This window comes from Rana temporaria, chromosome 11 (assembly GCF_905171775.1).
Source record: "Rana temporaria chromosome 11, aRanTem1.1, whole genome shotgun sequence".
In the NCBI taxonomy this organism is placed as follows: domain Eukaryota; kingdom Metazoa; phylum Chordata; class Amphibia; order Anura; family Ranidae; genus Rana; species Rana temporaria.
Window position 1 is genome coordinate 24,405,432 of NC_053499.1, and position 27,417 is coordinate 24,432,848.

The 27,417-nt window shown below is 42.7% G+C and overlaps 1 protein-coding gene across 5 annotated transcripts in view; it reads right to left on the reverse strand.

Annotated features, from left to right (window-relative positions):
• AMBRA1 (autophagy and beclin 1 regulator 1) overlaps positions 1 to 27,417 on the reverse strand; it is a 145,747-nt gene that overhangs the window by 18,098 nt on the left and 100,232 nt on the right. For 4 of the 5 annotated variants that reach the window (XM_040328190.1, XM_040328189.1, XM_040328191.1 and 1 more), the window contains 4 exons: positions 23,115 to 23,225; positions 22,802 to 22,990; positions 21,360 to 21,514; positions 12,561 to 12,700 (listed from right to left, as the gene is read on the reverse strand). In XM_040328190.1, coding sequence (XP_040184124.1) covers positions 12,561 to 12,700; positions 21,360 to 21,514; positions 22,802 to 22,990; positions 23,115 to 23,225 — 595 coding nt within the window. Of the gene's footprint in view, positions 1 to 12,560; positions 12,701 to 19,747; positions 20,382 to 21,359; positions 21,515 to 22,801; positions 22,991 to 23,114; positions 23,226 to 27,417 lie in introns of those variants that run through there. The other variant, XM_040328193.1, reaches the window with a different exon arrangement.

The window sequence follows — 27,417 nt, forward strand, 5'->3', positions numbered from 1 at the left end:
TCCGACGTAACAGATTTATTGTCAGACAGTTGTTGAGCATGAACAGCCAACATTTGTCGTCGTCAATTCCGCCAACAATTGTCTGATGGAGCATACAGACCGTCTGATTATCCGGCACGACACTTCCATCAGACAATTATTGACGTAAAATTGGATCGTGTGTACGGGCTTTTACAGTTCAAGAAAATTGATACGACCAACCACAGATACTGCCTTAGAATAATTGGTAGGAATAAGTCTTGAAGTTTCTTGCACAATTCAATACTGTATGTGGCAATTTCCTGACTTGCTGGCTAACACATTTGAATCTAGAGGCGCATATTATCCATCCATAATGCCAACTCATAATGGCCCAATGTCCTACTGAACATCACATTGAGTGGCTGAATTAGGGACACATTCTGGCCATTCTAAATCCACAGGTAAAACAAAAAACCCTTTCAACTGCCTTTACATACCAAACACTAAAAGCAAGCTGATAATCCATATTCACGTGAACATTAAAATTACAAACAAAACACCTGTGTTCTGTGTGAATGCATCAGACATACTGAACTGCATTGTACCGGCCACACGGCCTCAACAATGGCTTTTAGCACGATGCTGTGACTTCCGCGGCGCTGCAGAAACCAGCCACAATCTCTGAAAATAGCTGTATGTTCCCTACAATAATGAATTGTTTTGATCGGCATTGCCTCCTTCTCAAACTTTATCCTTTTGAACAAAGCATATTTCCAGCGGTTGCCAGGCAACGCCTCTGATGCCAATGACTGGTGCGACTATAAAGAAAGATTCTGGCAAGCCTTTGTCTTCGTCATCTGATCAGGATACAATTAAGACGGCCAGCCCTAGCAAAATTTTATTACGCACTGCTCAGGGAAAGTCGAGGCGATCTTCTCCATGGAAGGGCCAACAAAAAGTTCTGTTATCCAGACAATCCAGGACTTCAGTCTTAAGCTGGCAATAGACATCAGTTTGACAGTTGATCAATATAGGCACATTCAGCCTGTTGGATGATTTTACATGCAATTATTCCTAGCATCTATTATAGCCGCTTGCAGTAAGCACCGTTCTCCCGGCGGGGACAAAATGTGCAGATCGCATTATCCTTCCCACCGAGAGGCCAATGCCATTAGGGAATAGTTTCCATGAAGGGGTGTACTTCGTTGGCAATCAATGTTTGGGTAGGTGGTACGAGTCAAAGTAACATCCACGTGAATGGCAGGACCCAAGGTTTCCCAGTAGAACATTGCCCAAAGCATCACACTGCCTCCACTGGCTTGCCTTTTTCCCATAGTGCATCTTGGTGCCATCTCCTCCCCAGGTATGTCACACACACCCCCGACCGTCCACATGATGCAAAAGAAAACCTTTATCAGACAAGGCCACTTTTTTCCTTGGGTCCAGTTTTAATGCTCACTTGCCCACTGTAGGTGCTTTGGGCTGTGAACACAGGTCGATGTGGGCACCCTGACCAATCTACAGCTATGCAGCCCCATACACAACAATCTGCAATGCCCATCTATTCTGCTTTCAACATATTAACCTCATGGACATGTTTACTTGCTGCCTAATATATCCCATCCACTTTCAAATGGCATTGTAATGAGATAATCAATGTTATTCACTTACCTGTCAGTGGTCATAACATTATGGCTGGCGTGTGGGTGCGCGCGTGTGTGTATTGTTTATTACCTTTTATGTGTGACCTATGTCTTTTACCAATTTCAAGCAAAAACTAAATTCATAAATGTAATGGTTTCCAAAAACAGTTACAAATCAAGGCATGCCGTGAATGGTAGCGGTCACAGTTGCTTGTGCCCTCACCTAAACGGTCAAGCCATAAGATGGCTGGTGTCATCACATGTGTGGCATCATCGCAACTGCAGATCAAGCAGAGGCTGAGCTGCCAGCTTATATGGCTTTAATGAACAGAAACATTTGGTTCTGGTTTAAAGGGGTTGTAAAAAGTATTTTTATTTTTTAAATAACAAACATACTATACTTGCCTCCACTGTGCAGTGCCTTTTGCGTAGTGGCCCCCCGATCTTGGTCTTCTGGGGTCCCTCGGCAGCTGTCTCTGCTCCTCCGCGCAACAGCTAACCCCCTGTTCAGGGAAGTTCTCTCCCAAGGGGGTTACCTTGCGGGCACGCTCCCGTGATACAGTCAGTGGCCATAGCTGCCGACTGTATCACTCGGTCCCGCCCCCGGCGCACGGAGTCATTGCTTTGATTAACAGCAGTGGGAGCCAAGGGCTGCGCTGCCACCAATCTTCAATGAAGAGCCGCCTCAAGCTGGGGGAAACATTGCAGGTTCATGCCCACGGAGTTTCGTGGCTCAAGTAAAACTGGGGGGGGGGGGGGGGGGTCCAGGAGTGCAAAGTGTTTTTTCACCTGGATGCATTAAGATGAAAAAACACGAAGCTTTACAACCCCTTTAAGAGCCATATATGACTACTGATAATTCTATATATTTAAAGATCTGCCAAATGCTTTTATGTCTGCTCCTCACAGCTACTGTTAACAGTTCCCCTTCTTTTGACCCATAACCACAAGATGTTCTAGAAAACCATAACCGAGGAGTGAAGAAATAGATTCAAATAAAATGAAAAAAAAAAAAAAAAGAAATCTTGAATATCACATAAGATAACGTTTTATCTACATGCCGAGACCAACAGCTAGATTAGGATCCCCACATGGTCCACAATTTGCATTTAAAGCTGAACTCCAGGCACAAAAACTGATATATAAATAGGTTACTCAATAGCTACAAAGAATAGCAATCCTTTTTGTGTTCTTTAAATGCCTTTGCAAATTCTGTTATTACCTTATAAATGTGATGGCGACACTATCACTGTGCTGCACATAGCCTGTAGAGCTGTGGTTGGGGACCCAGTAGGCCCACCCTCTTCAGGCTCTCTTTGTAGAAAACTATAGGAAGGGGCGGATACAAGACCAGTCACCTTGCACAAAGCGAGAGCAGCAGCAACCGGTCTTCATTACAGGAAGCTTCTGCATAGAGGCAAAGTGCAGGAGTTGTTTTTATGATCGATTTACTGCACAGGTCTGAAAGAAATACACAAAAGGACACCAAGATTCAAGTAAGAATACACAAGCTTCTTGTAATCAGAAAAAAATACTTGTTCAGCCTGGAGTTCAGCTTTAAGGGGTGCCAATACAATACGTATCAAATCTGCTGGCGCTTACAATGCATTGCTGAAACAAACATGGAGAGAGGGCCTTTGTTGACAGGCTTTTCACTTCAAGCAGATATTGCACTCCCATACAAGTCTACAGGAATACAAAAAATATCTTGATGCAGGTCAAGTGGAGCTCAACTGCACCTTGCAAAATTGAACTTGATGGGCCTGACCTTACAAATGCGCTTCTGGAAGAATGGTCAAACATTCCCATAGACACTCCTAAACCTTGTGGACATCCTTCCCAAAAGAGTTGAAGCTGTTATAGCTGCAAAGGGTGTGTCAACTTAACATTGAACCCTACGGACCAAGACTGGGATGCCATTAAAGTTCATGTGCGTGTAAAGGCAGGCGTCCCAATACTTTTGATAATAGTGTATCTTCCTTCCTAGCTTTTCTCAATTACCGATTGTCCTGCTCCCCCCCATATAATAGAGATGATAGGGACATGCTTGTAGTCCACATCAGGAGATGCCTAGGGTGACAACCATAGCTCCCCTTCATAGATCCTGCCCATAGATACAGTAGAGGAGTAACCGCCACCCAGGCACAGGAAGTCATCCATTTGCAGAATTACCAGGTGAAAAAGCAAAGAATCTTGAAAAAAATAAAGCCACCACGCCAAGAACTAGTCAGCTGTAATATATCACATTTGTGGCTTTATAGTATAAAGCCACAAATGTCATATTACAGCCGACTAGTTTTTGGCGTAGTTCTGTAGATGCCAATCACATCATGAGCAGCAGCCACTACCATGCCGTTAACTAGCGCTCCGCGGGCCGGATTAAAAGGTCCACCCGGCCGTACACGGCCCGCGGGCCGTAGTTTGCCCATTCCCGCTTTATACTGAAGAGATAGGACAATTTTATTCAAAAACAAAAACACAAACCCCAAAGATCATTGTCTAAACTTGTCAGGTTAGGCTAGGTTCACATCACGATTTTTACATCCGATAATCGGACCGTTAAATCGGATGGAATCGTATATGACAAAATCGTATGTAATCGTATCCATCCGATTTTCACAAAAAAAAAAAAAAAAAAAATCGGATCCTGATTTTAAATAATGTCTGGCAATGGCCATAAAGTTTTGGCTATTTGAATGTTTTTTTTTTTTTGTTTTGTACAATAAAGCTTGTTTCAATGAACAAAAGGGGTGTGGTTTAGAGCGTGGATAAAGAGACGAGCTTCCAGTGTCTAGTGCGCATGCGTAATAAAAAATCGGGTACGATTTATCGGATAAAAACGCACAGTCATCCGATTTATTACGATTTAGATTGACCACAATATAAAAAAAAAAATCGGACACGATTTTAATACGATTTCAAATCAGGACCAAAAATCGTGGTCAAACACGATTTTTGATGCGATTTTAAATCCTATCAAATCTGATGCGGATCAAATCGGATGCACTTGGGGACCTACATTAATGAATGGAAGTGAATGGATACGTTTTGCCATACAGATTTGTACGATTTCAAACCTAAGAATCGTGAGAACAAGTAGGATGATATCGTGGTGTGAATGCACCCTTATCCTTTCTCCTCCCTCCAAATGTGTTACGCTCAGGCCCATTGTTTGCTGCTGTACCAACTACACACAAACATTGTACGTATTTTATAGGCAACACAAAGTTGCACTTTTGGTTTGCCGACGTGGAAATCTGCCACGTTCTGCAGGCACATACGCCCATGGCTGATATGAATGGAGGGAGCAGACAGCTGTCAAAGTCGGCGGAGGAGTGTTGACATGAAGATCGCAGATCTAACAGCAGCCTCAGGAGCCTATGGGTGACTCAGTCTATTGGTACCTACGTGAAATTGAAAGAGCGCTTTTGGATGCGACTATTCGATTTGAAATAAACACCTATAGACCGGAAAGCAGTTCTCAAATAATGAACACGGTAGAGCACTGTGCCCTCATCCACCTGCCTACTTAATGTCACCATACATCCTCATTGCTTCTCTTCCCTCTGCTAGGTGACAGGCTTCGCTGGAAGCGGCATGGGGGAACACAACAATGTGAAAGGCTCTTGTTAATCAGGGATATTGATCCTTTAAAATCAATAACCGCAGGAAGCGATAAACTAATGGTGCTAAAAAAGATGAAACCTGATTTAGAACGGATTACGCCAAACTTCATAACATTAAACTGACAGACACAGCTCATTAGCAGCCATGTACAATACGGAGTGTCTCCCGGGGTGGCAGTTTGATGCCCCCGGGGAAGAACTGATCTACTGGCCAGGCACAAAAACTAGCGACGGTACAAAGGCCTAAGCAGATTTCCCTCATGATCCACTATGGAGGAGCAGGAAGAACACAGGATGGAAAGCAGGCAAATTCTGAGCATTTTCTTCATCTCATGACAGTTTTATAACTTCCGTCTATGGATTTAGAAAATTGAAAACCTGTTACACAAGATTCATCTCTTCAAGTGCTATCATCTTATATTCAAGTAAGAGTCAATTTAAAGGGGTTGTAAAGGAAAAAAAAAAATTCATAATAAGCATCCTTTACCTGCAGACATTCCTCTTCACTTCCTCATTGTTCGTTTTTGCTCAGAAGTTGCTCTATTTCTTCTCTGTTCTGTTCACTTCCTGCTTGTCTGATTGTTACTGACCACCATGATGGGAGGCTTTACTGCGGTGGTCAGTAACGTGCTCACCCTCCTCCTGGGAACTACATCTGTGCGGCAGGACGCTCTCTACGTGTTAGGCCCCTTGCACACTGGGGCGTTTTTCATGCGGTACAGCGCTAAAAATAGCGCTGCTATACCGCATGAAAAATCATGCCCTGTAGTGTTTAATGTGAAAGCCCGAAGGCTTTCAAATTGAAGCGGTGCGCTAGCAGGAGCGCACCAAAAGTCCTGCTAGCCGCATCTTTACCGCGGTATAGGAGCGGTGTGTTCACCGCGCCTTCCCATTGAAATCAATGGGAAAGCGCGGTAATACCGCGGTAAAACCGTCCGCAATGCGGGCGGTATTAACCCCTTTTCGGCCGCTAGCGGGGGTTAAAACCTCACCGCTAGCGCCCGAATATCGCGGGAAATACGACGGTATAGCCGCGCTACAAATAGCGCGGCTATACCGTCACCGCGGCTGCACGCCTCAATGTGAAAGCAGCCTTAGAGACTTCAAAGGAGGTGTGATTTACTGGGTGTGCCGCAATTCATACTGGGAAATGTAGTTCTTACATGAACGAGCGATGCAAACCAGGAACTGAATGAGAGAACAGAAACTAGAATGCCGGAGGTGATATAGATGAAGGAATTTAATAGGTATTTACTCGTTTTTTTTAACAGAATCATTACACTATTCTGTCTGTCTACCTTGCAGACATTAATTTTAGGCAAAAAAATGTTTTCCTTTACAACTCCTTTAAGTGAACCTTAGCATAGGGCAAGTATAAAACATTCATTACAAAACCTTCATAATCATTCAAGACTGAATACACAGATTCTTCCAAAAGTCCAGCTGCGATTGGTTCGATATAAAGCAATCGGTACAAAGCATAGGACATCAATCCGAAGGGCGTTGGCAGTGAACTTGTCTTGCATACAAACAACAAAGAATTGCCGTCCAAACACACACAAAACTGTGTAGTTTTTTAGCACCACCCTTTGGGCAACTTCTGCTAATGTTGTCTTATGGTTAGCATTGCTTCTGAGCATTCGTGTTTGTACTTTTTTTTCCCCCCGAAAGACTTGTGCACACACGACTGGAAAATCAGACTAGACACATTTGTTGTCGGAAAATTTTAAAGCATGCTATCCCACATTTGTTGTCGGAAATTCCGACAACAATTTTCCAATTGAGCGTACAAATGGTCAGATTGTCCGACAACATCCTGCCATCACACTTTTCCCGTCAGAAAATTTGATAGTGTGTGCGCAAGGCTTTAGGGTAGCAAGACATGTCTTATATTGGCCAATAATACAAGTAATTCAAGCATCATTTTCTCATCCGATTGCGCAGGTGTTGGAGAGACCGTGTCCCTAGATCATTTCTATTTTAGAACTTCCACACTAGATTTCCTAGTTAGTCCCTCCTAGTTCCTTGTTGTGCAATAATAATAAAAAAAAAATGCACTCATGCCACTGCTAAATGGTGCAATCTAGGCCAAAACACCAGCTGCCCTCGACGGCTATCCCTCTGTTGATCCCATGAAGCTATCCTGCAGATTTCATAAATCAGGTGCACGATCCTGGTGCGGCTCAGCTTTCTGCGCAATCATGTGACAGCTGGCAGTCAAAATGTAAACAAAGCCACTACAACTTTGCAAGGGAAGCGTAGCACTGCTAGTATCACGCTTCCACACTGACTCAGTGTGATTTTGATTTTGTGCGAAGATGTGCTGGGGAGACATTCTAACACAGGGGTAGGCAACCTCGGCCCTCCAGCTGTGGTGAAACTACAAATCCCATCATGCCTCTGCGAGTCATGCCTGTGATTATCAGGGTCTTGCAATGTCTCATAGGACTTGTAGTTACACCACAACTGGAGGGCAGAGGTTGCCTACCCCTGTATCCAACGCATGCGACAGCGAAACGCGTAGAGGTGGGACTAGGTCTCTTTCCGGCAATGTAGTGATGTCTCTTCCGGAGCAGACTTCTGGCTTTGAATCGCACGTTGACTCGAGAGTGAAGTACATTGCAGCTGTATGCATTGATGGCAAGATATTGGGCACTTACAAATGTAAGTGGAAAATGTGCTTTTAATAGTTTATGTTTTTTATATAAATACTGCACTATGATAGAATTTTTATCCTTTTGGTGCTGATTTGTTATGTTCTGGGAGAGAGAAGTCATGGCTGGTGTGTGAAGGATCTTTAGCGTGGGGGGACCATCCGGAACCAGATCATTCGAGAAAAAAAAATTGGAAAAGTGCCCTTCTTTCATTAAAGCTGACGGCCTGTCATCTATCAAATCTTCTGCCCTTGTTTTAAATTTGGATAGCAAAGCATTTTTTTTCCTGCCAGTAAATACCTTCTACAGCCCACTTCCTGTTTGGTCATTAGCCTAGGCTTATGACATCATGTACAGCACTCTCTCACTTTACTGTAGGGAAGGGAGGGGGGGTCATAAGAGGGCCAATGAGAGCTGCAGAGCTGGAGGTGTGCCTGTGTCTGTAAGCTTCAGAATTGTTTTTATTACAAATGATGTGAGCAAACTGTAGTTCCTCTTTAAGGGGTCATATGTGAGGTGAGTGCGCATTTGGTGAGCACAAGGTGAAGAAGAATGTGGAAGAAAGCTTAAAGAACACTTATTTGAACGGTGTGGGACATTTATCACATTTACAGATTTGGACTTGGATATTCAATGGTCACCTAACTGATTTATAATAATAAGAGACCTTTTTGTCATATGGTTATACAAGTGTAAAGCACTTAATTTTTTTTTTTTTTTTTTTTAATAATGGCAAAATGACCTAGGAACCAGGGGATGGAGGGTGGGGTTGGAACTGTTAGTCATAATACAAATTGACATTCCAGAAAGTTTTTCGCAGAATTTGTCAAATATTTATTTCCCCTCTTTTTATATTTTTCCCTCCTCCTTGTGGAACTTTTAGTAGTCCGATCCAGGAGGGCACGCATCACAGTGGCACCAAGAAGACCTTGCAAGTCACAAGAGCCACCCTATAGGTAAAAAAAAACCTTGGACATACTTTCGCTGAAAGATTTTGCTTCAAAAGACATCCGCAAAGGGAACAGCTATATTGCCACAGCGGCAGAGGCTTGTAGTTTTAAATGTACTGCAAGGTCGACGATGAGTCCGACGCTTCCTACAGCTCGGAAAGTGACATCCCATACGAATGAACAGCAAGAGCTGTAGGCCATGTCTGCAGGAGCCAGGCACTGCACCCATGATCCACCATCTTGTCATTACCTAAAAGCCAATGAATAATTTCTATATGTAGCGGCCCCTTACTTTCAGTATGGGCACTACGCTAAAGTTAGTGGGGAATGGGAGAGTTATTTTGCTCCCATTCACAATTTGCTAAATTTGGGCTGCTGTCATTCCTGAACTGTCCTGTAGGTCAGTCTGCGCTCCAGGGATGTAGTTTCCATCCCTGGGCGGCAGTTGGCGCTAGAGGGGTTCTGGCAGAGCCGCTTTTCCCCAGCAGCCAATTAGAGGAGTTTTCCCTCGCGGGGCATGCTGGGGGAGAGTATATCTGTGGCAGACGCCATTTTCTTTGGTTCTTCGCCGGGTTCCAGGTGCGGCACCCACCTTCAGGGTGTATGCATCCAACGGACGTTGGAGTTCCACAATGCTGAAAGGGGCCCCAGTGAATTGTTGGGTCCCCAGTTTGACCGAGGAGATCCCAGGCTGTGTGCCGTTCGATGGGGGGGGTCGGCTTGAGGAGAACCCTGAGGCAGATTGTCCAACAGTAAAGGGAAGGAGATCGCGCTAAAATTATAGCGACAATGAATGGTGAAAAAAGTTCAAATCAATATAGATAGTCCCGCCACACAGGCAAATTCATAAAACAATCTCCCAGGTGCACCAACGAATCCACAAGAAGAGTGCTTGAAAGGAAAGATCCTCCACCAAGATTACAAAGGGCCTCTTACCGGATGGAATTGATCTCCAGATTATAAGAGATCTCACACAGCATGATAAGAGGTACTGGGATGATATCACATAAGGATTCCAGTGTTGTGGCTGCCTATCAGAGTATGTCATCATTAAGCCAGGAGCTTCCCATTAGAGCATCCACAGGTATGCAAAAAAACAAAAAGGCTCACATAGTGTAAAATCCTTTTTTTTAATGTAGGAAGTAAATGGAATCACACTTACATGAAATAGATTAAAAACGAGCACATAAAAGTCGGCCAGCTTTGGAAACACAGCCCGTATCCAGGTAGAAGGTACGCGGTGACGTCAGCTCGTTTTTAATCTATTTCATGTAAGTGTGATTCCATTTACTTCCTACATTAAAAAAAAAGGATTTTACACTATGTGAGCCTTTTTGTTTTTTTGCATACCTGTGGATGCTCTAATGGGAAGCTCCTGGCTTAATGAGGACATACTCTGATAAGGATTCCAGCGTTGTGGCTGTCTATGTGATATCATTCCAGTACCTCTTATCATGCTGTGTGAGATCTCTTATAATCTGGAGATCAATTCCATCCGGTAAGAGGCCCTTTGTAATCTTGGTGGAGGATCTTTCCTTTCAAGCACTCTTCTTGTGGATTCGTTGGTGCACCTGGGAGATTGTTTTATGAATTTGCCTGTGTGGCGGGACTATCTATATTGATTTGAACTTTTTTCACCATTCATTGTCACTATAATTTTAGCGCGATCTCCTTCCCTTTACATTTGTCTTTGTGTAGTATAACACTTTTTGATCGCAGCTTCACATTTTTGTAAAATAAGCACAATATTTTTTTTGTACATGTTGTCCAACAGGGCTTGAACGAACCATCGGGGATCTGGTGACCGGAATGTTGACAGGTACACTATTGCTGTCATCCGGTGACCTATGCTTAATCTACTGGGAGGGTTCGCTCAATCTCAATCCGTCCATTTAGCTCATTCAAGTAATTGGCCTGTGGCAGAGGCCCTAGAGCCAGGTCTGTGGCAGAGATCTGTTCCTCCCAGAAATCTAAAGTGACACTTCGGCTGCCAGGCTTGTGGCAGAAGTCTGTCCGGGGGCACTTCACCCACTCTGGCTAGAGTGGCGACGAATTGTGTTTATTACTAGTGTGTTACTGAGAGCAGGATTGCTCGGTTCATATCCAGGCCTGATACTGCAAAGTTCTCTCTTGCTTCATCAACCTTTCTCTCCTCATTTGATGTTGGCCATGTTGGGCCTGGAAATAAAGCATTTGAAAACCCATATTCAATGACTGGACATTCGCTCACTACTCTACTCATCAACTACACCCCTAGACAACACTGAGGTAACTTAATACGCCTATCCCAACAACAACCAGCAGCTCCTGCGGGGGTAGCGCTACATATAACTGGCCATATAAAGCGGAACTAAATCCTCCTATACGTTGCAGCAAAGGAAGCTGCCATCTTAGTCTCTGCTTTATCTGCAATTGCCATGGTGCTGCACATATTGCTCCGTTATGACACCAGACATCTAAGGGGGCTTGACAGTTCAGTTAAGGCCAAAAGTGAATGTGACAGCATTCCCGCCATGCTTTTTTGAAAATATTGGTTTAGTTCCACTTTAAGAGATTTAAAAATAGTCCTCAATGTTTGTTTTACAAATTGTAAGAATTGTAGCACATTTCATTGCAGTCTCTTGCTTCCTGCGGTTTAACGGAAAGTCCCATATGCTCCTCCCTCCTGTATGTTGAGTGTGTCATAGTCACATGTCTTGAATTCAAATGTTTTAGGAAACCGTTAAAATTATAGGTTTAGTTCAGCTTTAACTGTTGCCCTTGTAAATATGGCTTTTGGAGATGATTTACATAAACTTACTCAGAAATGTAATTTCCTGTTCATGTGATTATCCAACTGATTTTTCTATACTGGAACTCATGTGACTATGACAGACACTTTACATACAGGAAAGAAGGAACTTAAAGAGGAGGCCGAAAAATGAAAAAAGTCAGCAGCTACAAATACTGAAGCCGCTGACTTAATTTATGGACACTTACCTGTCCAGGAAGCACACGACAACAGCACCCCAGCCGATCTTCGGATTGGCCGTCGGGTGTAGCTGCTGCCATTCCTGGTAAGGGAAGCCAACAGTGAAGCCTTTTAGCTTCATAGCCAGTTCCCTACTGCGCATGCACGAAGCACGCTGCGCTTTCTAACTGGTCCGGCGGCAGAAGGAAGGAGGAGGGCACCAAAGTTACGGGAGACGAGGCAAGGAACGGTACCTGAAAAGGTGCCAAATGTGGCACTGGAGGGGGGGGGGGGGGGGGGACGACGACGACTAAACAGAAGTTTCGCTTTTGAGTGCAACTCTTCTTTAATATGTGAAATTACGTTAAATAGCAGGAAGTAAGAGTCTTCAATGAAATGTACTACACTTCTTATATTCAGAGAACTATTTTTGAATCTCGTATAACTAAACCTATAGCTTATAAAAAAAACATTCCTGGTATGCAGGGAATGCCAACAGTCACATTGGTTGGGCTCTCAAAACTGACCATGAAATGGCTGGAGTCATAACTGATCTCATGGAAAATAAAACGGAGGCTCGGATGGCAGCTCCCCTGAAAGAGATAGGAGGGTTTAGTTCCGCTTTAACAAGTCCAGCAATAAATGAGCAGTTTGTATGAGCTTCTCTTACAAATTGGAAAATAGAATTTGAGCCAGACTTTCACCGTCCGTGATTTTGGGAAAAAAAGTCAATCCCGTAAAGCTGGGTTTAGTCAGAAAATATATATTATACTTACTCTGGTCGGCAGATCACCAGGTCTCCCTTATTGGTACCATACGCTAATCCCAGTCCAGGCTCAGGCAACCACCGAGCTGAGTTGATGCTGACGTGACGCCTTTGGTCGGCAGGCATTGGGTACAGCACGTTAAAGACACGCTAAAAGTCAAGAAAAAAAAAATATATAAAATATATAAAATAAATCAGCAAAGGTTCTACACATCACCGCTAAAATGTAACATACACCAGGTTTTACATTCTCCGGGCCTGGGGAAAAAGGAAAGTGCATGAACAGCTGACAGCTACCATATTCCAGACGTCATGTTTCCAGTGCGTGAACAAAATGACAGCTGGCACACAACAATATGCTATAGGCAACCAATATTTACCTTGTATATTTCATTTTCTTAAATCTCTTTTATAATGTCCTTTCGACTTTGTTTTTTCCTTTTTTAAATGTATTGGTTGCCATGCATGATATGCACATTACATGATACCCCAAGTCTAAAGTCTGGGATAAGCAAATATTGACTAAATAAAAAAAAAAAAAAAAAAAAAAAAATGCAGATGCGTTTTTGTAACAGGGAAAGGCATCTGCATTCTTACTTGAATCTTTGCGTCCTTTGCACACTTTTCCATATCTGTGCAGTAATTCATAATAATAAAAAAAAAAAAGCGGGGGGACCCCAGAAGAGAATATTCTGCCTAAAACCATTGCACAGAGCAGGTGAATAGTTTTTTTAAAAAAATAAAAAAAAAAGTTTACAAATCACTTTAGCTTATTTAGCGGTGACAAAACAGATTGTCAGTTGGAAAGCATCTTGACAAATACTACATCCTACAGCAGCCTTAGAAGAATCTTGTTTACATAAAAAAAAAAAAAACCTGAGTGGGCAGGCTGGTAATCCCTATCTGGAGTGATGAGGGCACATGTGGAATACTAGGTCCAATGTGATGTCTCACTAGTCTAGCCTTATCTGCTGTACTATGGGGGGGGGGGGGTGGGTTTGCACGCAATGTGCCACTGACAGATAAGCCATAAAGACTTCATGAAGAAGAATCAATAGCGGCACAGGGATACTGAAGTCTGGAGCAAGTGGGTGGAAGCAGATGTATTAAATGTCCTAATGTCAATAAATGGCTTAACCCCGAGGTGCTAAAGTCCCCGTCCTATAGGTTATTCTATGCATGTACAATGCCACTCGCACAATTCCAGGAAAAAAAACCCTAATAAGCCTTCCATCAGATTGGCAGCCGATTTCTCCAAGCTCCTGCACTGTTAAAAAGGAAATTACATCTTCCATAGTCATGTTATTATATTAAATTAATATGTTCTGAGCTAAAAGAAAACCTGTAATACATCTCTGCAATAAATGCACACTGTCCCAGGTTTATTTCTTTAACCACTTACTGGGCACCTTCTACCCCCTTCCTGCCCAGGCCTATTTTCATCGGCTGTAGCTACAGTCATAACTCCGGTATTTAACGTCAAAGCAATGATGTAAATTCCCAGTTAGGCAGTCGGCAAGTGGTTAAAATGATAAAAAACATGGAAATGTGCATGTATTGCAGAGAAATGCCTAAAAGGGTAACTCCACTTTTGTGGAAAATTAAAAAGCAAATAAAAAAATAATAAAGCATATACACAATTCATATTGTAATTGAATGTTATTAAAAATCACCTTCCCTTTTCAATCTTCCGCTCTAATTTTCTGTAAAATGCAATGCAATATGTCTACCCAGAGGTGTCCTATACACAGAATGTGTACAGAACGCCCCCAAAAACAAGTTTCCTGCTTGTGCGATTGGTTCACAGATTTCACCAGAAGTCTGCACCAAGATACAAGTACGATTTTTGCCATACCCGGCAACATAAATGTCATTTTTGTTGATACTTCCAATAGGAAATCACATCTAAAAGGGGATGCAGACCCAGCAATTTTCCTCAGAGCCCTGCAGGTGTAGCAGCTGGTTGATAAGACAATGGCTCCTATTAGATTACCTTTCCACAAACACACAGGGATTTCTTAAGAATAAAAACAAAAGTAGGAATCCAATAAATAGTGGGAGTTACTTAAAAAATGTTTATGAGAAAATTATATATGTGTGTGTGTGTGTGTGTGTGTATGTGTGTGAGATATATATATATATATATATATATATATATATATATATATATATATATATATATATATATATATATATATATATATATATATATATACATACACATACATATATACATACATATATACATACATATATATATACATATATACATATATATATACATATACACACATACATATACACACATACATATACACACATACATATACACACATACATATACACACATACATATACACACACACACACATATAATTTTCTCATAAACATTTTTTAAGTAACTCCCACTATTTATTGGATTCCTACTTTTGTTTTTATTCTTAAGAAATCCCTGTGTGTTTGTGGAAAGGTAATCTAATAGGAGCCATTTTCTTATCAACCAGCTGCTGCACCTGCAGGGCTCTGAGGAAAATTGCTTTGAAGGTATGCTGTTAATCTCAATGATAAAGTATTGAGCACAGACACAGTTTGCAAGGGTGTAGGGTATAGAAAAGCTTGTAATCCTACGACAAAGAACAGTGGTAGCTGGTTATATTTAGTGAGGATCCTTTATATATCTTAAAAAGCATGCGACCATTTTATAACACAAGCGGCGCGGCCGTCTTTTATGAGACACTATAAATATCACAGCAGATGAGCGCTCGCTTTTGACATTTCTTTGTACAGATCTGACATTTTCAGAAGTGGCCTTACCTAGAAAGAATAATTCAACATTTCCTCACGTGTACCTATAAATTAAATGTATGGCAAGTCCACGTATGTATGTATGTATGTGTTCAGTGGTACCCAACTCTTGGTGATTGTAAGGGCCAGCTCTCTATTAGGAAAATGACTGTAGAATATAACTAGATCATTTTACATTAAGAACAGAGTGTCCACTGGCGTTCTTTGAGATATTAAGCTTTCCTTAGTACTTTGTGTTTGTTTTCTAAACTGGTCATTAAGCTCCCGAGTCTGTGCCTGCTTTCAGCGTCTAACCTCCGCTCCTTCCTTGCGTATATTCGATCCCCAGAGAGCTTTCAGGCTCATGATGCTGATAAAGGCTTATCCATTCAACCCCTGTGCGGAGGCCGTATGTGTCATAATTACTGAGGAAGCTGCTTCTAATCGCATGACACCGTTTTATACAGAATTAACAAGATTGGAACTTTAGAAGAGATAATCAGTGGCACCGCTTGTGCAACTGTATATTCCCTAAACCCCAGCCAGCCTGCGTCCTCTCCTCTTTGCAAATGTTATTTGCGAAGCCCTCCATTACAGCCTGCAGCGTTGCCTTAAAAAATCTCCTTCCTGATGGTGCCACGAGTATCGTTCTCATATACCGCGCACCTGTGCCCTGCAGCCCACAATTGCTTCTTAGCTCCGCACCCATATATAGCACCTCCAGCTCACCCCCAAAATTCCCCAGTGGGTGCCGTTGCCATGGGGACAGTGTCAGATTGCAAACAGCGATTTTTAATTAGAGCACTGACCTGCCGACCATGACCAGCTAGCCAGTGGAGGTTCAGCTTAATTACCTGTTGGGTCAAGCTGCCACTCATTCTACCCTTCAATATTAAGTGACCATTAAGCCTAAAAAGCAAGGACCTAAAGAATCTGCATCAGAAACATTGACAAGTCGAAGCTTTCTTCATGAAAAATATTGCAGATTAATATTCTACTATGGAGAAGGCTGTTCTGCGTGCATGAGAAGTACTTATGAAGAGCAAAAGAATTTTCAGGAAATGTATCTTTGCAAGAACAGATGCACTCGTCAGATTCTGGGTTTACACCTCTCTCATTTGCCCGTTTTAATCTTCCGTAGATATATTTCTCTACACTTATTGTTGCCGTTTTTGCCTGTAAAATATCCTTATTTTCAGTTAGGAGTCTGTCGTTTGTTAAAAGAACGTTTATAAGTTAGGTTTAAAGCAAGCAAGTAGCAGTTTTGTGTATAATATATATATATATATATATATATATATATATATATATATATATACACACACACACACACACACACACATATACATACACATACATATATACCATACATACACACACACACACACACACACACACACACCCCAATCGGGCATAACACTATGACCACTGGCATTTAGGATCCATTTCAAACTTGTGCGCTTTTGCAGCGCTTTTCCAGGGTGACAAAGGTACTATTCACAAGGCAGGTGCGTTGCGCTTTAAAAAGCCCTGCATGCTCCATTGACTTACAATGGAAGGTACCTTTTTGTTGCCAAAAAGGCATCTTTCATTGCAATTCAAAGGGAACACATCAAAGGGGCATCGGTGTGAAAGGGCCCCAAGCTGCACAAAAGTGCATCAAGAGCGCATCAGTACAAAAAGGCCCTAAAGTAAAAAAACATTGCCCATTTTGTTACAATGGCATCTGAAGGTGGGATAAGTTGAGGTGTTGAAAATATAAAAAAACTGACAAGTGTAAGGATCTGAAGGACTGACAAGGGCCAAATTGTAATGACCAGACGACAAGGTCAGAGGCAAGTGTAAGTATCTGAGTAACTCCCACAAGAACCAAATTGTAATGACTACTAGACGACGGGGTCAGAGCATCTCCAAAACTGCAGCTCTTGTGGGATGTTCATGGTCCGCAGTGGTCAGGATCTACCGAAAGTGGTCCAAAGAAAAAAAAAATAAAAAAAATCTGTGAACCAGCAATAGGGTCATAAACCGCTAAGCTCACTGATGCACGCACAGAGCGAAGGTTGACTCGAGCAGTCTGATCCAATAGCTACTGTAGCTCAAATAGCTAAAAAAGTTAATGCCAGTTCCAACAGAAAGTGGACAGAACACACAGCAAATGGTTGTGTATGGAGCTGGGTAGTTGTGTGTCCATACTAACCCGTGTCCACAGCCAAAAGCGCCTACAATGGGGTGAGTATCAGAACTGGACCACATGGAGCAATAGAAGTAGGTTGCCTGGTCTGATAAATTCAAGAATTGTTTGAGGAACACAAGTTCAAGCTGACTTGGCCTCCTCAATCGAATCGTGCCTCTGTGGAACGTGCTGGGAAAAAAAAAAATGTCCAATCCATGGGAGGTCCCACCATGCAACTTACAGGTATTAAAGGATCTCCTAGTGACAGCTTGGTGGCAAATACTAAAGCTTCCCTTCAGAAGTCTAGTGGAGTCCATGCCTTGACAGGTTATGGTGGGTAGTCATGTTAAAGCTGGTGTGTGGGTAATATTTTTTTTATTTACTGTGTTCATAACTAAAACTAATTTTTTTTTAACATTTCGAAGCGAGATAAACATCAAACACCCGACCAATACATCATGGGAGCAATAGACTGGCACAGGCAATAAAAAATTATATCTGGTGGGCGGGTTGTGTCACCAGTCATTTTATTCTGATGACTCCGGGCAGAAGGGCTACATGATGGCCGCTGACAAATGCCTGGGAATACTGCTGCCCCTTTATGTCTGCGGAGGAGCCTGGCCTTCGACTCTGCTGCAAGCTCAACACTTGGCACCTGTGAGGGGAGGAGAGGGCGGATACTGAGGCCTTGGCGTCAAGGATGTGTCATAATAAGGAAATGGATTCGCTGAAATTAGAAGAGCGAGGGAGGCTTGGCATGTGTTCAGATTCCTATAGAAGCACAGCCAGCCTGAGTCTGCCGAGTAACTGGACTACCCGCCTGCATGCCAATTTATTTCTGGCATCTCAGCGGAGGTCTGAAAACATCACGGTTATACACAAGCTAATGGGCTTTGGGGAATTTCACATTCTCTAACAGGCAGCAGGGCGCGAAGACAGTGTATTTAAATCTAGGCAGTATGAACAGGCTCAAAGTAGTGATCGAGAGTGTGTGAAGTGCTTGATGATCATCGGCTACAGAAAAAAAAAAACGAAATTCAGTCTATACATTTCATAAAATCAAACCCGAGCTTTAATTTTTAACCTGCGCTAGAAAAACTACACAGCTGGAATCGGATGCATTGATCGTAACACAGACCACCACTAAAATATTGATTTAAAAAAAGTACAGTATTAAAAATGTATTTAAAGACAAAACATTTTTTTGGTAGAAGTGTTTTTGCAGACTATGTACCATTAAGGAAATTTCCCATCACTTACTGCTGCAGAGATGCAACAGGAAGTTGGGTGAAATCTCACAATGTAAGCGCAATTCCCCTGCTAGACAATTGTCCCTACTGGAAGATTTCCGCTCACCTCTTGTTCTGAGGACAACTAAAATTTTGGACAGCTTCTGGTAATTCTGGTCACCAGTACAAAGAGGAGTGAAACTCCCAAATGGAGCTAGACTTAAAGCGGAGTTCAACCCACTTTTACAACGTGCTCTTAAACTAAATACCCCCTTCATTTTTGGATATCAATTTTTTTTCCTTTCCTACCTTTTTAGAAGTACTGGGTGTACTTCCGTCCTAGGCTGGCCGTGACCCAGTACGTTACATGCTCTACTGCAGCAAGCCCTTCTACTGGTCTGCCTTCTGGGACCTGTGTGTGTCCCCCAGAAGACAAGCTTGCCATTCATAAAGCCGCTCGCACATGCGCAGTAGGAAACATGCTGCGAAGCCTGAGGGCTCCACTGCCGGTTTCCTTTAGTTTGTATGGCGGTGCCTGCACCCGAGCCAGTGAACAAATTGGCCTTGGGGGGGGGGGGGGGGGGCGACATCACAGGCTCCCTAGACAGGTCCTACAGTATTTGTAGCTTCTGACTTTTAATAAAAAAGTATTTTCTGCGGCTGGAACTCCACGTTTAAACGTTTGTTACCCCAACCAGGGCCGTCTTAATGGCATCATGGGCCCCTGGGCAAAGTAATGCTCTGGGGCCCCTACAATGGAGACAGTGCAGGTAAACAAAAATCAAGTAGGTAGGAGGTAGGGGATATCTAGGTTTTAGAGGGGTCAGATTGCTGGGGAGATATCTAGTATGTAAAGGGGCAGCCCGGGCTCAAGGACCAGCTGCTTTGGGGAAAGGGCAGGGGCCCCCCCATGCAGCTGGAGCCCCTGGGCAGTGCCCAGGTATGCCCTCTCATTAAGACAGCCCTGACCCCAACACTTCAAATTCCCGATATGTGCATGCTGTATTTGCATGAGAAAGTATCCTGCTCCTTTTATATTTCTTCCTTTATGTGAAATCCCAGGTGTTCCTGACAGTCCCCTTGTTTTCCTATTAAAAACTGATCACACTAAGGAGGGGAGCACATTGTCAGTTCTCTATGCTGGGAACTCTGCGTGCTCTCTTCCAATGATCAGACTTGTCCTGACACGCCCCCTCTGCACAGCCATTCACAATCTCATAACACACTCATAACACTTAGCGCTTTTAAATGAGAAAAGTACACACTATAGAGGGATATGCTTTGTTCAAATTTCATGTCTGAGGTTTACAACCCTTGTTTTTGTCTCTTGCATTACGACAAGTCCTCTTTGTGTAACGCATATGTGCTGACCCGAAGCAGTATTTTAAAAAACTCCTTGACATTTTATGCATTAATGACATGAAACTTTTTCCATCCCATTAAGCTCCAGCTGACTGATCTTTCTTCACTGGCTTATGATGCATAAGCGCCTATAGCTACACCAGATTCCCACCTCCAAGACTACGCTCTGTGAGTGAGACGAAACGCGTTGGTCACGTGGCTTAGACGGAGCCGGGCTGAAGTCGTGTCTATTGATCCTGTATTTGGGCTTTGATCGTGTGCGGCAGTTTGATCTGTTTGTCCCCTGAAAATAATTCATGTTTGAAAATGTTAAAACTTTCATCAAATGGACATATATTAGACATGACTGGTCTTCTTGGTGCCACGTGAAGCTGTTTGATCACTCAGCAGGACTCCAAGAAGCCTGCTTTGTTTGGCTGCATGAGGTTGTAGAAGCTCAGAATAAGAGAATATGAGACTGGTCATGACAGGAACAGAAGGTGCGCCCTTGCTGGCTTCCTCCTTGCCAACTGGCCTTCTCTGGCTTCATCACTTATAGACTTGGAACAAGTAGCCAGTTAAGTGAAATTGAAACTCACAATCTACATTCTTCATTTGGAGCAACTCAAGTACAAAATCTATTGGATCAGCATGACAGCAAGGCATCGAACATTTTAACTGGGAGAGGGCAGCAACATTCATAACCTAGGTTTCATTTATAAGGGGGGGGGGGGGGGGGTTATTACACAGGCAATATTGCCATTTTCTCTTATTAAAGCAAACCCATCAAAAATAGGGAGAAGGGGGGCTGCCATTGCTGACCACTAGATGCATTGTTCACATGTGATGCGTTAAGGTGTCTACACCACTCCCCATGGTCTCCCGCAGCCTCACCAGATACAAGTTATTTCATTCTTAACTTTTTTCCTAAAAATCATTTATCTAATTCTTGTGCTACTATACTGCTATTGCATTTTCTATCCCCTTTTTCCCTCTAAATTATTTTATTACGCATGTTTTTGGAGAGATAAACATTCCTACAGTGCCTGCAAATGTCAGTTGACTATCTCTGGTTTCAATACCCTCTGAATCATCTGTACAATACAGGTCGGGGACTCAAAGGATTGAAGCCAGAGAGTCAGCATTTTCAGACTAGGTCGGTTAAGGAGGCCTCCGTGTTCCTCGAACAGTTCAGTTTTATTTTACTTGCCATCTATGGTTGCTCATAACACAGCTACGACACATTCACTAAAGAAAAATGACGAGGAACACAAGAACTTACCCTCATAGACGTCTCTCCTCCGTGTGGTTTTTGCAGCCGGAAGACCTGAGCCACCATGTGTTCTGTGGAAGGATGCAGCAGGATTCTGCGTGAGGCCAGTCCAACCATAACGTACCGGCCCATCGGGGACAAACTTACAGAGATGGCATTGGGACCTGCACAGAGATGATGTGGTCAAACATCAACACCCCAAGTACATTTGTTTTTATGCAGAACAGTCTTGTTATGTCAATCATTTTTATGTGCATCATTGATGTCTATGGGTGGCATCTAAAAAAGGATGAGAAGACACCTAAAAAATACCAGAAAGTTATGTGAAGTGGAACACCAGCCAGTATTATTTTCCCTTGTTTGGATACAGCAATGAAATGTTACTCTTCTGGAGAGATCCGTTAAAGAGAATGGCCAGCACTCCAAAGGCCCCCTTCACACTGGCACACACTGCCAGCAGAGCCGCCTGCTCAGCGGGGGATCTCTCTGCCAATCCCCGGTAAGCAGACAGTTGACAGGTCTTATGCAGAGCAGACACAGACACTGCTTTTGTTGGAAAGACAGCTGTAAACACTTATCGAATGTTGTCCGGCTCCTGCTGAACTGGCCGATATACTACCCATGTGTACCCAGCCTTAGAGGTCAATGGAAATTGCCAAAGGAGTGCTACATTTCTCTTTATCAGATGTTTGGACAATACCACTATTGGCTGTGCACCCTTTTTCAAGATTAGCATTGGAGATATATGTGCGGGATGGAGTCAGACACATCCTTCCAAAGACATTTCATAAATTCTATCCATCCACAGCAGGAAATCTAGCCAAAGTTAGAGGAAACCCTTCCTTTGAGAGTTATCATGTGGGTAGGTGTTCCACCTATTTGGGGTATTTTTTTTTTTACCATTTGGAAATGTCAACAAGGGTGATTTCCTTTCACCTTTTGTCCCAGTGACAACGGTCACGGAGCAGCCGCTTGGCACAGGACCCTAAAAAAATGGTTGTAACTCTTAATAAAGGAGAGGAACTTGGACACTATAAAGTTTGCAAAGGTTTAGGTCGGTGATGGAGCCCCAGATGTTTTGGCACTACATTTCCCATGACACTCAGCTACAGTGCAGAGTGCATGAGCATCGTGGAAAATGGTTTCAAAACATCTGGGGTGCCAAGATTTGCCATCACTGGTTTAGGACATCAGCAAAAACTGGCATTTTCCGTTTCATTCATGAGGTCTCTAATCAAAAGGGTAAAAAGGTCCCAACTGCATTGGAAACCTTGGACCATGTGTGCCGAAAAAGTCGGCTTCTACGGGCTTCAGCCACCAGTTTGAAGAGAGCAATGCAGTGTAATATAGCAAAACCAGAGTAGGAACCTGAATGCTGATTGATAATATTAAATCACTCTTACACACTGATCAGAGTACAAAGATATGTCAGGTTGCAGACGACATCTTACCAAAACGCTTAGTGAAGAGAATTTCGCCCAAGTTGTGCGGAGCCAAGGAATAGACAGCTAATATGCCTTCGTCTGGGAATCCTCGCTGGCTGCTTGGGATGAAGGCTGCAAGTAGCTGCCCATCAGAAGAGATGTCACAACTGGCATCATTATAGATCTTGCAGTTCTGAACAAGTACGTTAGCCGTAGCTGCAGAAAAAAGGCAAAAAGGTCATTCCACAGTAGCAATAGAGGCAATAGCGTAGGAAAATAGAAAAAAAAAAAGAAAAGAAAAAGAAAAGAAAGACTAACAGCTATTGCAACAGTCGCTTACCATTACTGATCTCTGGTAAATCATATTTCGTGAAGTCCCACCACTGCAATCTGTAGGTTGTGTTTGCAATATTACTGGCCACAGCAGACTGTCCATCTCCAATCACAGCACCTACCGAAAAAAAGAAGAACGTCATCACTTTAATGGGATATGCCAGCAGCTTTATTTTACCTTCGTATAAATGGAAAGTTAAAAACCTGCCATATTAACTGCTTTTGTTTCTTTTTGGCTCCCCAGGTGTCACGATATCTGAACTGGTAATCCAGGGTACTACAGTTTACCCAACAAAACAGAGAAATTTGTGATTCTAGTTAGGACAGAACCAGGGAGGCAGGTGAACTGAGCTGCATTATAATTTATCGTCAGATATACCTGGTATTTTAATGAAAACTGCAGATCTAAAATGATTGTAAATGCCTTTTGAAATCACAACATCCTAAAGCTTACATTAGATTTTGGTGATTGGCTTTACATTAAAGTGATACTAAAGCTTTGTTAAAAAAAAATAAAAAAAAATAAACATATACTTGGCTCCACTGTGCAGTTTGTTTGGCACAGAGTGGCAGCTCGTCCTCACATTAGATAACTCCCTAGAAGACGCGATCTCCCGACGGGGTTACCCATCCCATGCAATACAATCAACGTCCATAGATGCCAAGTGTATGACTCGGCCCCACCCCTGCATCATTGGATTGACAGCAGTGAGAGCCAATGGCTGTGCTGCCATCAATCTATCCAATCAACACCGGGACTCTGGAGAGAGCGACGCGGGATCACGCCCATGGAAATTCAGGGGCTCGGGTAAGTAAAACAGGGGGCGGGGCAGACACTGCAAGTTGTTTTAAGGTGAAAAAACATCCCTCAACTCCAAGTTTAGCCTTTAGTTGGACCCCCTTCAAAGTGGGGCAGAGTGGGCAGTAAAGTGCAGCTAGTTTTTGTGGCGCTTTACCTCTGTTCTAGCGGCGCTTTTGGCTGCCATTAACCCCCCCAAGCGGCCGAACAAAGGGTTATTAGAGCCTGTGTTGCGGCGCTGCCGAAGCGCACCCATTCATTTCAATGAGCAGGGGAGGTGGAGGAGCAAAGATGCTGCTTGCAGGACTGGAAAAAGACACACCACCCCAGTGTGGCTCCACTTGGGCTTTCACACTAAGGTGGCTTGAGAGGCGCTTTTTAGGCACCATTTATAGCGAAATACCTGAAAAGTGCCCCAGTGTGAAAGCGTCAGTATTTTATCTATCCTACTAGCATACGTAAACTTAACATTTAGCTTCTCTTACTTGCTTCATTTTGGTCCGATAAGTACAATTGCTGAACGCGTTGTTATATTTTTTTTAGTAGCACAAAAATAAAAAATAAATTAATTTTAACAGAAACCTTGTGAACTGATAACTTATTGTGCTCTCTGCCTCTGCACAAGGAGAGAGAGGAGATGAGGAATGGTCTGTGTTCTTTGCAATACAGAGATTATTTGGGCAGGGCTGACACCAAGTGCATAGGAATTCAGAAATGTCTTGCCATGTTAAAAGATGAATGTAAGAGAACACTATATTTCTGGTAAATTATTCTGTGCTTGCAGTGTGTTTTAAGGGATAAACCACTGCAGAAAACTGCATGCATCCCTGAGATATAATGCCTTTAAATATGCTTTAACTTTTACTACAAGCAGGAAAACAGGTTCGAAAAGAGCCTGAAAGGGTTATATGGGTTACATTCTGCTATGCTACACTTATAACAGAAGCCAAGTCATGAGATAAAAGACCCCTTGCAGCTTACTCAGGACTTTCATGCCCTGAAAACTCTGAAAGGGAACAGACAGGGAGACAGAGGGGTCAGTGGAACATGTCTCAGCCAGACCATCATTCCGAAGCCCTAGAGGCTGCACACTCCAAGAGCTGCTTAATGGCAAAGAAGGGGGTGATTGCAGCAGACAAGCACTCCTAATGGAGGTCCCATTAGGCTGCCTTCACACTCTGCCAATGCATAACTGTCCCCATGAGGCTGATGGCTCATTAGGGAAACTCATTTGCAGAGTCTCCAACTAAACAAAAGCTGGACGCTCAATATGGAGATACTTAATGGAGAGAGATTCCTATACTGGTGCCCTTTCATTTAGGAGAGTAAACTAATTAAATGTCCCAGTTTTAGCCACAGAACTGAAGCGGAACAAAAGGGGGTCACTTCTGGGTCACAGCATCGACTAGAGACGGCTTTTGTCAATTTTTCTGCAAAGTTTTACAGCCGACCACAAACAGGTAATGACATTAAATTATAAAACTGCATAACATTTAAAAAAAAAAAAAAAATTATGAAAACTTACAAAAAAACAGCGGTCTATAAAGCATCATTGACTGAGTAAGTTGATTGCTTTTAAGATGGTGTACCATTTACAAAGTAAATCAATTGATCAATATATTAAACACACACACACACGCGCTTAGCAGGCTGGCTATCAACTGTAAAAGAAACTGTTGAAAATCAAAGCTGATATATACAGGAAATCTAAGGCTTATGTGGATGTAAGCCCTCTCCTATACCCAGTAAAGTGAACAGCCTCAGATGAAACAAATATACCCTACATAAGTTTTACATGTATATCTGCCGTCTTCTGCTTTAATTTTTATTTATTTTTTAAAGTTCAGATCGTGTTCAGAGTCTTTTTCTTCCTATTTAGCACTGCAGTGAAGCCTGGGCATACAGCCAAGACAGCTGATTGGAGGAAAGGCACACGCCCCCCTCTCCTCATAGGTAGAGACTTTCAGAACCGTTTGTTGAATCATTCAGCTCTGTGCCAATCTAGCATCCTCCCCTACACACAATTCAGGTTGCTTTTATCTCAGTTGAGGGAGAATGTCAGAAGTCATCAGGCTGATAACAGAAGAATGGAGCAGGAGACCGCCACAGGACATAGTGCTTTAAAGAGAGATACAAAAACACTGCAGATATGTGCTTGGCTCAAATTTAATTTCACTTTAATGTACACGGGACAATTAAAACCTCTCCTGAACGATTTAACTTGACAGATAGTAACGGACGTTTAAAACAGTCAGTTTTGCCGCGTTTACGTTTAGAGACTTTTTTTGCAAATCGTCAAAAAGGTATCTCCATTAAAAAATGCCTGTAAACGAAACACTGCTAAACGCGAGTTACGTACCGATAAGATAACAGAGGAGTTTAGGGGTAGCTGAAATAAATGCCCAACAGTTCCTAAATGTCCATTTACCACCAGCAGCCTAAAGAAGAACTCCAAAACAGAGACCTGGTATGGTTGAGTAGCTGCTCAGCAGTGGCACAGCAACCATGTATAAGCAGTTACATTACCTCCAAGAAATGATGCACGTAGCATTTGTGAACAGTTTTTGGAAAACAATTGAAACTATTGCCCTGTGACATAATTCATCGTAATCGCGTAGTAAAGGCAATCACAGGTTTTAGACAGGAGTAGGTGTCCAAAACTTTTATAAAGATGGACCAAGATCCCTCGAAAAATTGGACAGAATGAACCTCCCCTCTATTTTAATGTAGGTACGGTCTCCCTTTAGAACCATTTTTCTCAACCTTTCCAACACAGAAGAAACCTTGAAATAACTTTCTGGTCTCAGAACTCAAAAACGTACTATTCGTTACAACTCTGGGTACATGGTCAATGTGAAGAAGGCTCCTTACACTTGTGGTCAGTGTGGCTCCTTAAAGTGGAGTTCCACCCATAAACATAACATTACATCAGTAGTTTTAAAAAAATGTCATTAGTCCTTTAAGGAAATTTTTTTTTTTTTTTTAGATGCCTTCAAAGTGTTGTTGCTAGGCAGAATAGTTAATCTTCCCTCTTCCTGCACCTAGGTGCTTAAGCTTCCTAACCTACACCGCACAGACTCCTGGGAATGTAGTGGGTGTAACTTTCCAGGAGTCTGTGCACTCCCCAGTCTCAAAGAATCATGTGACTTGGACAGTACAGGTGCTGAAACCTGATCTGAAACCTATTACACTGCTTGTGCAGCACTGAGCATGTGCGAGGTCTGCAAGGCTGAAATCCAGGAAGTCATACAGTCTGGCTTCATGATGCCCACACTTAAGATGGCCCCAGTCAATTTATATTTTATAAAGTGTCTAAATGCTGTAACAACCTAACAAAACGGACCTTAGTTTACAGACTAACTACTAGAATACATTAAGCTTGTGTATTACAGGGGTATTTATATTTAAAAAGTGAAATTGTGGCCGGAACTCCGCTTTAAGCCAGCCATAGATTTCGCCATTACAGTCTATGTGAGAATTCCCCCCATGGAGCTACTGTGTTCTACTTGCA